This window comes from Pecten maximus, chromosome 15 (genome assembly GCF_902652985.1).
Source record: "Pecten maximus chromosome 15, xPecMax1.1, whole genome shotgun sequence".
Taxonomy (NCBI): domain Eukaryota; kingdom Metazoa; phylum Mollusca; class Bivalvia; order Pectinida; family Pectinidae; genus Pecten; species Pecten maximus.
Window position 1 is genome coordinate 3,709,115 of NC_047029.1, and position 18,409 is coordinate 3,727,523.

An 18,409-nucleotide genomic window follows, 5' to 3' on the forward strand; every position below is an offset into this window, starting at 1 on the left:
ATATTATATTGTATTTCATAGTATATTATATTGCATTGTATTTCCATAGTATATGGTATACAACATTGGATTTTCATTGCATATTATATTACACTGTGTTGTCATAGTACATTAAAATACCTTTCGTTTCCTGTCATCTTCAATTTCCACAACTTCCGACATGAGAAAAGATTATATATCATTAGCCAGTGTATCCTCGTAAATCGGCACACTTTCTGTTTATATATCACCGCATAGCTTTTGTACAGAACCTTCTTTAGGGAACCAATCAAGGGATCCACACTGATAGCCCGATCCGTCCTACAGGGAGGTATATCGAGTTTCATGATACACGTTATTATGTACAGTATAGAACAATACATGTTATAGCTCATATCTAGGGTATCATTGTCTGGTTAAGTGTTTTGTTATATTACCGAATTCGTCATCCATGTTACTACTTAGACCATTTGGTTAGACGAACATTTTAAGAAAATAACAAGATTTTTCTTTCTGTTCTCTTTTTGTTTCAGTGTTAAACGATATCGATTGTGTAAACTTTTAAGTTTTTTAAAGTTGTTTTTCCTGTGAACACCTAAGGTCAGAGTTGTATAGTGGTGAATACTTAACAGATCAACACAATTGAGTACTACCTATATTATCAAAAGCTATTTTGGCAAACCGTCTGTCCCAAATGCGCAACCGCAACAGTACAGGGCGGGTTTGTTACGAGAACTCGGCTACATTTTTAAGCCATAGCAGAAAAGGGCAAAGATCAAACAAACACATTGATGTATTATACATGTCGAGTAGAGTGTGGGTACTGGTACGAAGGTGTCGTTAAAGTGTACATCAGTTTAACAATCTGGAGGAGGGAGGCTTACCCTGCCGAAACATCTTCGTGCCCTCTTTAAAATGTTCTGTGTAGTCGTGTGATGGCTAACCCTGTCGAAACATCTTCTTGTCCTCTTTAAAATGTTCTGTGTAGTCGTGTGATGGCTTACCCTGTCGAAACATCTTCTTGTCCTCTTTAAAATGTTCTGTGTAGTGGTGTGATGGCTTACCCTGTCGAAACATCTTCTTGTCCTCTTTAAAATGTTCTGTGTAGTCGTGTGATGGCTTACCCTGTCGAAACATCTTCTTGTCCTCTTTAAAATGTTCTGTGTAGTCGTGTGATGGCTTACCCTGTCGAAACATCTTCTTGTCCTCTTTAAAATGTTCTGTGTAGTCGTGTGATGGCTTACCCTGTCGAAACATCTTCTTGTCCTCTTTAAAATGTTCTGTGTAGTGGTGTGATGGCTTACCCTGTCGAAACATCTTCTTGTCCTCTTTAAAATGTTCTGTGTAGTGGTGTGATGGCTTACCCTGTCGAAACATCTTCTTGTCCTCTTTAAAATGTTCTGTGTAGTGGTGTGATAACTTACCCTGCCGAAACATCTTATTGCCCTCTTTAAAATGTTCTGTGTAGTCGTGTGATAACTTACCCTGCCGAAACATCTTATTGCCCTCTTTAAAATGTTCTATGTAGTCGTGTGATAACTTACCCTGCCGAAACATCTTATTGCCCTCTTTAAAATGTTCTGTGTAGTCGTGTGATAACTTACCCTGTCGAAACATCTTATTGCCCTCTTTAAAATGTTTTGTGTAGTCGTGTGATAACTTACCCTGTCGAAACATCTTATTGCCCTCTTTAAAATGTTCTGTGTGGTCGTGTGATACTTTTAGACATAGTTTGTCGTCGCTGTTTTATCGAATATGTTTGCGGTTTACTATTTTTGTCGTTGATTCGATGTATGTTTTGTAAACATTCCAGCTGTTAAAATAATTTGCAGATGAAAGAGACTTCGATTTATCGTAAGTATTTAAGATGAATTTTGAAAACGAATAAATATTAAAAAAAAAATACACAAAAATAGTCATGTCATTTATCAAAATGTTATGTAGTTTCTTAAAGTATCGATAATTTGCGAACAGTTTCTTGATTTGTTTGACCGGATTTGACGTTATATATGCATACACTTTTTTGCTTTGTTTTTTACCTAGAAATTTAAATGGCGGCTGTGCATGATATTACACAAATATGGCATCACTGTGTTTGCTATTCAGATTACCCTTAAAGATAACCCAAACTACTGTTACGTCCGTCTTATCGCTTTATACAATGCACATTGTACTAGTTCTCGAACTCAAGTTCGTCTGCTAAGTTCCGTCATTTAAATCGATCATAAATATTATCCACCACAGTCCCACGAACTTCATTACATAATGATTTTATACAGCTAATAATTTTATTGATTTGTTTGTATGTTTCTTGTTTAAACACCGACAATGGTGAAAAAGTATGGTATATTTTCCAGGTCTAAATGACATAGACTACGCTTCGAATCTAGCCTATGTTATTTAGTCAAAGACAGATTTGGTAGATATTGCGTACCGGTACCTGTAAACACACATATAAAATGACACACAAGTTAACAGTCTACGACAGTCTACCCTCGTTGGAAGGCAGCCATTCGTATCGTTATGTAGTAATTACCTGTCAGACAACACCCGTTTATTGTATACTGTACCCACTGGTACAGGCGACCAATAGGATCGACGAGCTGGCCAATTTACTTCCTGGTCCTGAAATAAGTAGAATCAATTACCACACATAACGGTAACATTCTCATACATTGTATGGCTATAGTACAGAGGACGGGGTGAGAGCCATTGTGTTGAGTTCCAAAGACAATAGGTTATATCATTGTTACCCTAATCAAAGGTACGTTACTTACTGAAGGTATATACCACAAGGAACCAGTAATCACACCCTTACAAACCGAGGACCGTTACGTACTTTTCGAGGGGAGTTTGAACTTTAACACTATAGGAAGTCACAAATGCTGCAATGACAGAAGTGGCACCAGAACCGGGACATGGCACTGACCTCAAGGTAGGTGGTTTAGATGGATACTTTAGGGATTGTGTAGGTCTAATCGGTCTTTTGATTCACCATGTTCAACCACACGTTAGTCTGCTCAAACACATGGTAGTCTGTTCAATCACACGATAGTCTGCTCAACCACACGTTAGTCTACTCAATCACACGTTAGTCTACTCAACCACACATTAGTCTACTCAACCACACAGTAGTATACAAAACCACACGTTAGTCTACAAAACCACACGTTAGTCTACTCAACCACACGTTAGTCTACTCGACAACACGTTAGTCTACTCAACCACACAGTAGTCTACAAAACCACACGTTAGTCTACAAAACCACACGTTAGTCTACTCAACCACACGGTAGTCAGTTCAACCACACGGTAGTCAGTTCAACCACATGGTAGTTTGTTGAACTACACAGCAGCCTATTCAACCACACGGTAGTCTGTTCAACCACACGGTAGTCTGCTCAACCCCACGTTAGTCTGTTCAACCACACAATAGTCTGCTCAACCTCACGACAGTCTACTCAACCCCACGTTAGTCTGTTCAACCACACAATAGTCTGCTCAACCTCACGACAGTCTACTTAACCACACGGAAGTCTGTTTGACCACACGGTAGTCTACTCAACCACACGGTAGTCTGCTTAACCACACGGTAGTCTGTTCAACCACACGGTAGTCCGCTTATTCCACACGTTAGTCTGCTCAACCACATGGTAGTCTGTCCAAACACACGTAAGTATGTTCAACCACACGGCAGGCTGTTCAACCACATGGCATTTTGTTCAATCACACGGTATCCAGTTCAAACACATGGTAGTCCATTATTGTTGTCGATATTGAACTTTATAAGCCAATACAATAAACAGATTGTACTCTTGAGATATAGGTTTTTAAGGCAAATATGTACAACCATTGTTCATATAGAATTGTGGTCTAATTTATGGCAGTTAAGGATACAATAATGACGGTACTGTATTGTGCATTGTTTCTTATACTTTGTGTCGTTTGCTTTGTGAAAAATTCATGTCTACCGTACAAATGAAGAGAGAATTCAAACTCATTATGGACAGAGGGGAAAATAACAAACACGGGGGGGGGGGGGGGGGGGGGGGGGGGGGGGGGAACAAACAAAGATGTGTCATATACTACGTAATAAATACCATATCCAAATCAATAATTAAGTAATATAGGAAAAACAAGCAAAGAAATGTATACATGTTGTAATGGCTTGTATGATACAATGAGGTAGAGAGATCAGTCTAAAATATTTCCTTCTGAATATAAAATGTCACTTCTGGAGTGGATGTAAAATAGTGAGGGTTGTTTAAAACAATGCTGCATGTGGACACCTCAGAGTACATACATTGTATGGTTCACAGTTCATTTGTTTGGTGAATGCGACAGAACAATAATACTATACAATGGCATGTTTCAATGTATAATAATACAACGTATGGATCAAACGATAATTATTATGTTTATACATATCCTCGTTGGGAGGGGTTGGGATGGGGGGGGGGGGGGGGATTTATATATCGATAGATCTAAAACAAAGTCCATTGGTGTTGTAGAAGACGTGACTGCATACATCAGAAATTATCAATATTCCTACAATAACAATAAATACGCCTTGAATCTTGTTTGCATTATAAACCTTACCGGTGTTGTCCTATAGTAGTGCCAGGTTCGATATCACATATATAGATATATACAGATATAAATGTGCTGCGTAACTCAGGCATGGCATAAGTTAACGGTAACAAAGGAGTTGATAATCTAGACATTTATAAAAATGTTATTTAACAAAGCCGTCATGATAAGGTTATTTTGCTATGAGATATCGTATCTGCTTATAATGACAGCCTGTATCGAGAGGTCACCAGCGCAGCAGTGCATTCATTACCACTAGACATAACAGTTCCTTTATCGGCCTAACGGGCGTAACAGGTACAACCCGACGAGGAATGCATACATACTAACAATATACTCGAGGATATTATATAAATTGTAAGGTGTTCAATGGTTGTAAACCTGTCTAATTTTTCTGATTAGAATGTGGGTTTATTTTTTAAATTGTTAAATAACCTTGACTTGGTCTGGCTTCAAACGACTGGTCTACATGTTTAACAGTACAGAACGTATGGAGGCATATAGTGGCCATCACATAAATATTATATCTCGAAAAAATACTACATTTATTTATCTAGACTTATAAAACATGTATTCTGTAAGTATATTATTGCACATAAACTACATGTGTAACACATTAATTATATATAAAGATATTATAACATATTAAATATACATAAATATGTTACAATTATACATATAACATATTAATTATACCTAAATATATAACAATTATACATATAACATATTAATTATACCTAAATATATAACAATTACATATATAACATATTAATTATACCTAAATATATAACAATTACACATATAACATATTAATTATACCTAAATATATAACAATTACACATATAACATATTAATTATACCTAAATATATAACAATTATACATATAACATATCAATTATACCTAAATATATAACAATTACACATATAACATATTAATTATACCTAAATATATAACAATTACACATATAACATATTAAATATACATAAATATGTAACAATTATACATATAACATATCAATTATACCTAAATATATAACAATTACACATATAACATATTAATTATACCTAAATATATAACAATTACACATATAACATATTAATTATACCTAAATATATAACAATTACACATATAACATATTAAATATACATAAATATATAACAATTACACATATAACATATTAATTATACCTAAATATATAACAATTACACATATAACATATTAATTATACCTAAATATATAACAATTACACATATAACTTATTAATTATACCTAAATATATAACAATTACACATATAACATATTAAATATACATAAATATATAACAATTATACATATAACATATTAAATATATATAAATATATAACAATTACACATATAACATATTAATTATACCTAAATATATAACAATTACACATATAACATATTAATTATACCTAAATATATAACAATTACACATATAACATATTAATTATACCTAAATATATAACAATTACATATATAACATATTAAATATACATAAATATGTAACAATTATACATGTACATATAACATATTAATTATACCTAAATATATAACAATTACACATATAACATATTAATTATACCTAAATATATAACAATTACACATATAACATATTAATTATACCTAAATATATAACAATTACACATATAACATATTAATTATACCTAAATATATAACAATTACACATATAACATATAATTATACCGAAATATAACAAATACAATAGAACATATAAGTATACCTAATATATAACAATACACAATAACATATTAATTATACCTAATATAAACAATTACATAGAGAACTAGAATGTATACCTAAATATATAACAATTACACATATAACATATTAAGTATACCTAAATATATAACAATTACATATATAACATATTAATTATACCTAAATATATAACAATTACATATATAACATATTAATTATACCTAAATATATAACAATTACATATATAACATATCAATTATACCTAAATATATAACAATTACATATATAACATATTAATTATACCTAAATATATAACAATTACACATATAACATATTAAGTATACATAAATATATAACAATTACATATATAACATATTAAGTATACCTAAATATATAACAATTACATATATAACACATTAATCATATATAAAGATATAACAATTACATATATAACATAATAATTATATAGAAAGATATAACAATTACAAATGCAATACATTAATTATATATAAAGATATTACAATTATCAATTATATTGAACAGCATGACATTTAACATGTTTAACATGTTATAAAACAATATTTACACCTAAAGACATACAATGTCACTGATGTTATATCATTGCACATTGCCTCATAAAACTACTGAACAACATTACATATATGTCCTTAATAGTACAGGTATACAATACATTACCAGTGTGTATACACAAGCACAGGTAATACCTGTATACTGCACATTATAACATTGAACCCTTTTGCATTAAATTGCATGTCACAAGTTTCTTTCAATAAATGTTGATGTTTACCTAGCGAACCCTACTGGTAATTTACGATCAATGAATGCTCTCGTAATAAGCGTTTTATTGTTGTAAATGCGTCATTTATAAAACTAGGCCGGTTTATCCTTGATATAAACTGGCTTTTGCGAAGAAATTCGTTTTAGTATTATCGATAACTACAGGAAGGTTTTTATTAAGTTCGAAGTCCACTTTAACACATATTAGGGTATCAAGTTCACAAATAGCACACCTTTGATCAACAACACGTCAAAGGCTGAATACTTTCCGTTACTTGAGTTTGTGTAAATAATTTCCAAATGCAGATTTTTAATAAACAACGCAGGTATGGTTTGTAATGTGGTTTTTGTGATATAAGCATTTAAAATAATTCTTTTTGCTCAAATCTTTGGATTTTGAAATGGAAAGAACAGCAGATATCTTCCATTTATGAAGTATTTTCTGTTTTGTTTGTTGTTTCTTATTTTAAAGCAAGTTCTTTTTCTTCAGAATTTATATGTATATTATAAGTATACATGGATATACATATGTATATATTGATGTTCGTATGGATATTCATATTATAATTCAAACGTGGTAGAAGCCGCCGTGTTGAAGAGCCCTAGGTTAGACCTCCCAGACATCCGTAAGCATATAACTGGTAGGGTTTCACAATGGGTATGGAATGCGAATGGTAACATAAATATGTGTCTCGTTATTCACACATCCGGCTTCGATGTAAACATATAATCGTTTTGGCCTTACCGACTAAATTTACATTTCCACATCAGTAAACTTTATACTGGAACGTAGGGGTACATTGTTCAAAGTGAGTGAGCTCGGATCGGCCCGGTCCCGATTCGGCACACACACATTATTCTAATTCTTACATTTTGTAAATTTATTTTTGTTAATTAAGTATCAAATGAAAAAACATGTGAACTGAAGCTGTATTTTTTATAATTTCTCACAGAAATACTTGTTTTCTGTTGTTGTTTACTGGTGCGTAAACTACATATTTACAGATATTTCAAATTACGTTGACGAGTGTAATTTAAAATATGTTTTTAAAAAATTCAGTTTACACACCATTTCATTTCTTAAATTACAAACATAATACCAAATTTAAGAGGAAAGAGAAAAAGAACAAGAAATAAACGTGTTTGAAATACAAACGTCTTAGGGTTTTTCTATAATTTACTCCATATTTGTATGAGTTAAGGGACAAGTAATACTGCATCCTAAAACCTATGCCAGAAAAATAAATATAAATACAAAGTTATAAAGCTACACGTGTCGAGACACGTGTCTGACACGGAAATATTTTCCAATAAAATAAGATAAAGATATAACATTTGTTTACCATGTAAAATCGCTGTCAACACTTGATGTATTTTGAAATAAATCCAAATGCATTGCTTTAACGGTAGGTGAATTATCCAATCGATTATTTTATGATAATAGCTATACGGACAACATTTTGACATAAATTGTAACGGATAACTTAGCAGGTGCTTTTCATCTCCAACATATAAGTATTTGCATTTTAAATATATATATATATTATTACTGTTATGTCCTTAATAGTCTCTCAACAGAAAATAAATCGTCAGAACTAGATATAATGGAGAAGGGTAGGAAGGTTTTCTCATGTAGATTTCATTAATCTAAAACAAGTTTTCCGTTACCAAAATGTTTTCAGTTAATTTGAAATTTTAAAGAAGGATCAGTGATCGACGTCCTCATGGCAGAAATCATGGCATTTCAATGATCACGTGATCGAATCATGGTATTTACTGTCTAAAATTGTTTGGATGGTTTAAATAAAGGAAATGTCCTGCAAATGCAAACATACATAAATAATAGTTAGATATAAAATTATTTACACAAGTATTCTTTCCAAATCATTTTCTGTTTTCATGCAAATATCCCTTATTTACAAGTGCAATTTAATTATTTTTTCAGGTTCCGTTGCTGTTTGCAGTACGTGATAATAAACCGAAGGAGGCGATCAGATTGTTAAAGGAAGGTGCCGAGGTTGACTACAAGGACCAGGTATTGATATGTATATAACACTTTACCTATTTACCACAATAGTCTATGGAGGAACAGCCGTATATACCCAGAAATAAAAAAAAAAACTATCATTGGTTATTGGGAGGGGAGCTTTCACCTTGAAAGGTCAAGTCAGCATTGGTATGTTTTAGGATAAATGAAGGGGAAACCTTAAGATTTCACCTTGAAAGGTCAAGTGAGCATTGATATATTTTAGGATATATGAAGAGGAACCTTAATATTTCACTTTAAAAGGTCAAGTGAGCATTGATATATTTAGTATATATGGAGGAGAAACCTTAAGATTTCACCTTGAAAGGTCAAGTGAGCATTGATATATTTAGTATATATGGAGGAGAAACCTTAAGATTTCACCTTGAAAGGTCAAGTGAGCATTGATATATTTTAGGATATATGAAGAGGAACCTTAATATTTCACATTGAAAGGTCAAGTGAGCATTGATATATTTATTATATATGGAGGGGAAACCTAAAGAGTGTACCTTGAAAAGTCAAGTGAACATTGGCATATTTGGAGGATAACAAGTTACGGTTTACAAGGAAATGTAACAGGCAGTGGCCAAAGTTAACAAATGGGGTTTATATTTCACCTCGTCAGGTTAAGTGTCGATTGACATATCTTAGAGTATATGAAGATGAAGGCTTAGATTTAACCGCGTAAAGTCAAATGTCCATTGACATATTTTAGATAATGTGGAGGGGAAAACTTAGACGTTACCTCGAAAGGCCATGTGAACACTGATTGCTAAGTTTATATAAAAGGTAAAACGATCATCGGAATATTTATTAATTTCATAGCGGGGAAGAATCAGATTTCATTTGGACAGATTGGGTGACTGTTTGTAGTTGGAGTATTGACGTCATTCTGCCAATCATTACTCAATTGAATAATTATAAAGGTGTAGTTTGTATAAGGGTAATTTGCAAATTTAAACTGCTTGCATTATATTGGCGTCGGGTTTTAATTTTCAAGGATTCCGTAATCTTATACAATATGTTTTTTATACTACATATGTCTTTATATACTATTCTCCTACTTGGTTTGTGACATATATCCGGTAGTCTCTAAATGCATGATTAATCAGTTAGACTCGGTGATATATATTGCTAATTAAAAGGATTAAACAACATTTGATCATTTTAAAAACACAAACTGATAGATTGAGCCATCAAGATACAAGAAAATGATATATCCGAAATATTCCAAAGGCCTACCTAATCGTCCGCCAAAGGCCTACCTAATCATAGGTCAAGGGCCTACTTAATCATAGGTCAAAGGCCTACCTAATCATCCACCAAAGGCCTATCTAATCATCTACCAAAGGTCTACCTAATCATCCACCAAAGGCGTACCTAATCATCCGTCAAAGGCCTACCTAATCATCTGTCAAAGGCCTACCTAATCATCCACCAAAGGCCTACCTAATCATCCGTCAAAGGCCTACCTAATCATCTGTCAAAGGCCTACCTAATCATCCACCAAAGGCCTACCTAATCATCCGTCAAAGGTCTACCTAAGCATCCACCAAAGGCCTACCTAATCACCCCCTACCTAATCATACGTCAAAGGCGTTCCTAATCATCTACCAAAGGTCTACCTAATCATCTACCAAAGGTCTACCTAATCATCAACCAAAGGCCTACCTAATCATCCGTCAAAGGCCTACCTAATCATCCACCAAAGGCCTACCTAATCATTTGTCAAAGGCCTACCTAATCATCCACCAAAGGCCTATCTAATCATCCGTCAAAGGCCTACCTAATCATCCACCAAAGGCCTACCTAATTATCCGCCAAAGGCCTACCTAATCATCCCCTACCTTATCATCCGTCAAAGGCCTACCTAGTTATCCGCCAAAGGCCTCCCTAATCATCCGCCAAAAGCCTACCTAATCATCCCCTACCTAGTTATCCGTGAAAGGCCTACCTAATCGTCCGCCAAAGGCCTACCTAATCGTCCGTGAAAGGCCTACCTAATCGTTCGCCAAAGGTCTACCTAATCGTCCGCCAAAGGCCTACCTAATTATCCGCCAAAGGCCTACCTAATCATCCCCTACCTAATTATCCACCAAAGGCCTAACTAATCATGCGACCAAAGGCCTACCTAATCATCCGCCATGCCTTCTGTTCTGGTTAATTCGAATTAACGGAATCACGAAATTATGTGTGAATGTCTTCCGATATTAAAAAGAAAGTGATCATTGCTGTACGATATCGCAATAAAACTTCATTCTAACCCTTCCAAGTAATGGATGACGATGTATGCTATACATCTTCATGTTGCTTATACTCCTCTATTACCTCAGCTTCATATTGTCATTCCGTAATTTGGTTTTACACAAAATGGAGATCGAGTTGTCCCAGGTCAATATACAAAGTATAGTTTTCGATGGATGGCATAATACCCGAGCCGGAGGGCACTATGATCTGATAGTACTGTCGAGGGATGGCATATTACCCGAGCCGGAGGGCACTATGATCTGATAGTACTGTCGAGGGATGGCATAGTACCCGAGCCGCAGGGCACTATGATCTGATAGTTCTGTCGGGGGATGGCATAGTACCCGAGCCGGAGGGCACTATGATCTGATAATATACAGTTTTCAAATGGGTAGGAGGGCGATAGTAATTTTGTCAGCCCCGAATTACCCCATTTGATAACTGTTTTATTATACCTTTACTTTTTTTCTTTTTTTTAATATATATATATAAGTAGTTATTCGCTACCCCGAGGGATGGCATAGTACCCGAGCCGGAGGGCACTATGGTTTGATAGTGTTGCAGAGGCGTGGCATAGTACCCGAGCCAAAGTCTCAAATCAATTCTGTTGTATACACATTACTGATTTACCTTGCATTTACTGCGTTTTTAAATATTTCGAAATTTACCACTGAATCACAAATCGATGAAAGTATAATATTAACTATATGACGTAATCGCTTTTGATAAAATAACATGTGTGATTACTCCGCTATTATCTGCTGTTGATTGCTATTGTTGTTGTTTTTATTGTTTTTAGACCGGATGTTTCCCCTTACACTACGCCGCTCAGAAAGGTTATATCGATGTTGTTGATCTTTTGCTGGAAAAGGGTGCCGAGACATTCGCATGGGATAAGGTAAGTAACATGTGCTAATGCAGTAAAATGAAACGTCAGTCCAACCTTTAGTCAAGTTACATATTCACAATTTAGATATAAGTAATTATTTAACTATTTATAGTTACTTCCCATTAAGTAATTGGAGCCAGTAATAACAGTTGTACAATTCGAGTACAAAAGCGTTTGTGACAAGCAAAAACAGCACAAACTTGCGAAACGCCAAATATAGGAAACGGAAAAATCACTATAATCACGTATGAAATATAGCTATCAACATTATTTCTTTTATAATATCATAATGCTGTGATTCATTTCCAAATTCCTTGTTTCAGAATGGCCAAACAGCGTTACACAAAGCTGCTATGCAAGGGCACGTGAACGCTATAATATCCCTGGTCGCCAGAGGAGCCAGGGTTGATATAATTGATCGGGTGAGTAACTAGGGAGTTAAGTTGTTTGAAAACTGATAAGAAAGATAATGTGTCAATGTGTTCATCATCGTATGCAATAATGCACAGACATGCCTGGGTTGGTCAGTTTGGCTGGTTATATTAATCGTGTCTCGTGTTTGCATAAAAAGGTGTTGTTTTTTGCTTTTTTTTTTATTTTTATCAAACGTGTGCGTATCGATCAGTTTTGAATGTTCACATTACCAGGACAAATTTCTCAGTGTCAACACACAAGGACAAGATATTCATTCAGTAAAAAATCATAACTCAAACATAACACATCATGGCAAAATATTAAAAATGTCAACTAAACCAGTGTATAATAAATCCATTTTGTGTGCCCTAAGGACCCTTTTGTCAGATCCTGACTCATATATGACCGACGTATAGTAAGCAGTACGCCAGCATCTTACGCTAATGTATGTCTATTGTATAACATGAAACTTTCGCTGTGTATAAACTTTCTTTGTTTTCGTGGTTGCTATGGAAACAAGAATATAGATACAACAAATAGTGTTGCATGTATTATTGTTTTATTGTTGATGCAAGGGCTAACCGCGAATTAGTTAAAAGTTCTAAACCACGAAAGAAAGTGCACACGAACATTTCATGGTATACAGTATATAGAAGTAATATTATGTTTTCGTCTTACCTAGACTGGACGGTTGGCACTGGAGTATGCCGTGAGGAGCAAACATGTTGCTGCCGTAAAGCTGCTGTGTCAGTTTGGATCAGAGCCACTTCTCTTAGACTGGGTAGGTATTGCCAAAACAGCTATCTTATATACTTGGTAGGTAATGATATCGGCTTCCTAGCCAAGGTTACGTTCTCTGGAATATGTCATGGCAAAGTCAGTGCCATTTTGTGGATACAACCGAAAGCCTAGTTTGTTCCTTCGTACATCAAACGGTTTGTGAGGTAGCTGTACTGATAAACTAACTGGCGACTTTGAATTGGTTTGTTGTTCCTTTGTAATCGTTAAAATTAATGCATCATATTCGCGCAAACCCTTCCAACTCTGGAATATCGAGAATGTAAGATTTGATATGCTCCATTATGATAGCAAAGACAACGTGTCCAGATTTCCTACTCCCTCACACAGATTAATAACAATATAAATATAAATTATTGTTTTGTGCTGGTGATATAATTGGTTATATACCATACACCTAATAGGAGTATGATCAGTATTTCATGTAAAACGCCTTTTAGACAGGTTAATTGCTCAGAAGATTGAAGCTTTTTATTTTATGTATCCTGGCTCCTTTCCACGTAATAAAACTGTAGAACTATGTTATACATGTCATTATTTTCACACATTATACAGTCCATTGATATTGAGCCATATGTCACGACTAACTCCTCAATACAAGCTACACTTTCATGGTCATGCTAATTCTGACAAACAATTATGTTTGAAAACCGAATCTTTTAGAAAATGAAACACTAATGATGTATTTGTATAAAACAGCCAATTAATAAACCGTACCTGCTACACTGCTCATAAATAAAACAGTCAGAAAACTGCTCAAATGACAAAACAACAACAGTCAGAAAACTGCTCAAATAACAAAACGCAAAACCACAACAACAGTCATAAAACTGCTCAAATAACAAAACGCAAAACCACAACAACAGTCAGAAAACTGCTCAAATAACAAAACAACAACAGTCAGACAGCTGTTTAACAACAAGACAAAGATTAACAACAAGTCAGAGAGCTGCTCAACAGCAAAACATAAATTCACAACAGTCAGACAGTTACTCAACAACAAAAAACGAATACAAAACAACAGTAAGAAATCTGCTCACAAATAAAACAACAACAGTCAGAAAGCTGTTCATAAACAAAACAACAACAATCAGAATGCTGCTCATAAACAGAACAGCAAGTCAGAAAACATATCAACAACAAAACACAAATCCACAACAACAGTCAGAAAGCTGCTCAATAATAAAACATAAATCCTCCACAACGCCCAGAACGCTGTTCAGAAACAACACAAGTTGACAACAGCAGTCAGAAAGCATGTTTGCTTTGAGAATTGTAAAAGTATTTCCAAATCTCCACTAAATCTTATGAAGATATTGATACAGACCTTTTTTCCGTTTGAATACAAAAAGGCTAAATAATATATAGGTGATTCTATTTTCCCTTTCCTTGTATATTGAGACGTAATGCATTAAAATATAAAAAATAAGTGTAAGCACATGTACATTTTAAATGATGTATAATGCGTGTAAATGCATTGTGAAACGTTCCTATTGCAAGGTAAACACTTCAAAAATTGGGAAGACATAAAACGTTTTAGTTTGTTGGTGTGTTGTTTGACAATGAATCCATCTGAAGATAGCACTGTGTTATCCTAAAAGTGATACCTGAAATGTGAAATCTAAATTTTGAAACCTAAAATGACACTTAGTAATGTACTACCTCTGCAACATGAGATGATCTTTGATCGTCCTTGATAGCGATCAATACGAGTCTCCATTGATAGCGATCAACACGAGTCTCTAGTGATAGCGATCAACACGAGTCTCCAGTGATAGCGGTCAACACGAGTCTCCATTGATAGCGGTCAACACGAGTCTCCAGTGATAGCGATCAACACGAGTCTCCAGTGATAGCGGTCAACACGAGTCCCCAATGATAGTGTCCAACACGAGTCCCCAATGATAGCGATCAACACGAGTCCCCAATAATAGCGATCAACACGAGTCTCCAGTGATAGTGTTCAACACGAGTCCCCAATGATAGTGATCAACACGAGTCCCCAATGATAGCGATCAACACGAGTCTCCAGTGATAACGATCAACACGAATCTCCAATGATAACGATCAACACGAGTCTCCAGTGATAGCGATCAACACGAGTCTCCAGTGATAGCGATCAACTCGAGTCCCCAGTGATAGCGATCAACACGAATCTCCAGTGATAGCGGTCAACACGCGTCCCCAGTGATAGCGGTCAACACGAGTCCCCAATGATAGCGATCAACACGAGTCCCCAGTGATAGTGATCAACATGAGTCCCCAATGACAGCGATCAACACGAGTCACCCATGGTAGCGATCAACACGAGTCCCCAATGATAGCGGTCAACAGGAGTCCCCATTGATAGCGGTCAGCACGAGTCTCCATTGATAGCGGTCAACACGAGTCCCCAATGATAGCGATCAACACGAGTCTCTAGTGATAGCGATCAACACGAGTCTCTAGTGATAGCGGTCAACACGAGTCCCCATTGATAGCGGTCAACACGAGTCTCCATTGATAGCGGTCAACACCAGTCTCCATTGATAGCGATCAACACGAGTCTCTAGTGATAGCGATCAACACGAGTCCCCAGTGATAGCGATCAACACGAATCTCCAGTGATAGCGGTCAACACGCGTCCCCAGTGATAGCGGTCAACACGAGTCCCCAATGATAGCGATCAACACGAGTCCCCAGTGATAGTGATCAACACGAGTCCCCAATGACAGCGATCAACACGAGTCACCCATGGTAGCGATCAACACGAGTCCCCAATGATAGCGGTCAACACGAGTCCCCATTGATAGCGGTCAACACGAGTCCCCATTGATAGCGGTCAACACGAGTCTCCATTGATAGCGGTCAACACGAGTCCCCAATGATAGCGATCAACACGAGTCTCTAGTGATAGCGGTCAACACGAGTCCCCATTGATAGCGGTCAACACGAGTCTCCATTGATAGCGGTCAACACCAGTCTCCATTGATAGCGATCAACACGAGTCTCTAGTGATAGCGATCAACACGAGTCCCCAATGATAGCGATCAACACGAGTCTCCAATGACAGCGATCAACACGAGTCACCAATGATAGCGATCAACACGAGTCACCAATGATAGCGATCAACACGAGTCACCAATGATAGCGATCAACACGAGTCACCAATGATAGCGGATCAAGACGACGTCTTCCTCCTATGTTCATTCCTTATCTTGATTAAGTCCGAAAATATTATTTGATTTAATGTTTGATGACATTTATTCGGTTATTTAAATAAAAATCGTTGTTTTACAGACATGGTTACAAGATGACGACCTCAAGAAAAAATCCGACCTGTTCGAAATAGCCAAAGTTTTAAAGAGACAGCTCATGCGTATATCTGGTTATAAACACGGGTATGTACACTTCCGACTATAGATATCTAAGTACATGTACATTTTAAACGATGTATAATGCGTGTAAATACATTGTGAAACGTTTCTATTGCAAGGTAAACACTTCAAAAATTGGGAGATATAAATAGTTTTCGTTTGTTTATGTGCTGTTTGGCAATAAAGCCATCTGAAGACAGCAATGTGTTATCTGAAAAGGGAAACCTGAAATGTGAAATCTAAATTTTGAAACCTAAAATGACACTGAGTAATGTAATACTTCTGAAACATCAGATGGTTTTCGATCACATAATCTCCCATAGTATTGCCCCTCCTCCAGTTTCCTCCCATGTCGGCCCCTCCTCCAGTTTCCTCCCGTGTCGGCCCCTCGTTCAGTTTAATCCCACAGTACGGCCCCTCGTCCAGTTTCCTCCCACAGTATGGCCCCTCGGCCATTTTCCTCCCATAGTATTGCCCCTCGTCTAGTTTCCTCCCATAGTATTGCCCCTCGGCCATTTTCCTCCCATAGTATTGCCCCTCGTCTAGTTTCATCCCATAGTATTGCCTCTCGTCCAGTTTACTCCCATAGTATTGCCCCTCGTCCAGTTTCATCCAATAGTATTGCCCCTCGTCCAGTTTCATCCCATAGTATTGCCCCTCGTCCAGTTTACTCCCATAGTATGGCCCCTCGTCCAGTTTCATCCCATAGTATTGCCCCTCGTCCAGTTCATCCCATAGTATTGCCCCTCGTCCAGTTTCATCCAATAGTATTGCCCCTCGTCCAGTTTCATCCCATAGTATTGCCCCTCGTCAAGTTTACTCCCATAGTATTGCCCCTCGTCCAGTTTCATCCCATAGTATTGCCCCTCGTCCAGTTCATCCAATAGTATTGCCCCTCGTCCAGTTTCATCCCATAGTATTGCCCCTCGTCCAGTTTCATCCCATAGTATGGCCCCTCGTCCAGTTTAATCCCATAGTATTGTCCCTCGTCCAGTTTCATCCCATGTCGGCCCCTCGTCCTGTTTAATCCCATAGTATTGCCCCTCGTCCAGTTTCATCCCATAGTATTGCCCCTCGTCCAGTTTCATCCCATAGTATGGCCCCTCGTCCAGTTTAATCCCATAGTATTGCCCCTTGTCCAGTTTAATCCCATAGTATTGTCCCTCGTCCAGTTTCATCCCATGTCGGCTCCTCGTCCAGTTTATTCCCATAGTATTGTCCCTCGTCCAGTTTCATCCCATGTCGGCTCCTCGTCCAGTTTATTCCCATAGTAAGGCCCTTCGTCCCGTTTCGCCCATTGCACGGCCCCTCGTCCAGATTCCTCCCGTACATGTAGTTAGACCCCTCGTCCAGTTTTCTCCAATAGAAAGACCCCTCGCGCGCTTCCATCAAGGGCATCAGGAATGTTTAGAATTATTTGGCAATCGGGAACCTTCGGTACTTTCCGTAAATAAGACGATAGCATTTTCCGTTTACGAATAGTGTTGGAGGTTCCTGATTGTAGAAGTTGGTATAACTTATTTCTCAACAGTGGTCAGATAAATAAATGTTCTATATATATTGTAACCA

The 18,409-nt window shown here is 36.4% G+C and overlaps 2 protein-coding genes across 2 annotated transcripts; one reads left to right on the forward strand and one right to left on the reverse strand.

The window, feature by feature from the left end:
• Positions 1–2,869: 2,869 nt before the first annotated feature.
• On the forward strand, positions 2,870–16,886 carry LOC117344095 (26S proteasome non-ATPase regulatory subunit 10-like). The gene is made up of 6 exons (XM_033906745.1): positions 2,870–2,914; positions 9,053–9,142; positions 12,183–12,281; positions 12,596–12,694; positions 13,369–13,467; positions 16,764–16,886. Exons 1-6 carry the CDS (start codon positions 2,870–2,872, stop codon positions 16,884–16,886), a joined length of 555 nt encoding a protein of 184 aa, XP_033762636.1.
• A 161-nt stretch (positions 16,887–17,047) lies between these two features.
• Positions 17,048–17,542, reverse strand: LOC117344098. The gene has a single exon (XM_033906746.1). It carries the CDS (start codon positions 17,540–17,542, stop codon positions 17,048–17,050), a length of 495 nt encoding a protein of 164 aa, XP_033762637.1.
• Between the last annotated feature and the right edge of the window lie 867 nt (positions 17,543–18,409).

Coding starts and splice junctions, on each gene's coding strand:
- LOC117344095 (XM_033906745.1), top strand. CDS start 2,870: ATGACAGAAGTGGCACCAGAACCGGGACATGGCACTGACCTCAAG. Junction 9,143..12,182: donor AGGTTGACTACAAGGACCAG/GTATTGATATGT, acceptor TATTGTTTTTAG/ACCGGATGTTTCCCCTTACA. Junction 12,695..13,368: donor GGGTTGATATAATTGATCGG/GTGAGTAACTAG, acceptor CGTCTTACCTAG/ACTGGACGGTTGGCACTGGA.
- LOC117344098 (XM_033906746.1), bottom strand. CDS start 17,542: ATGAAACTGGACGAGGGGCCATACTATGGGAGTAAACTGGACGAGGGG.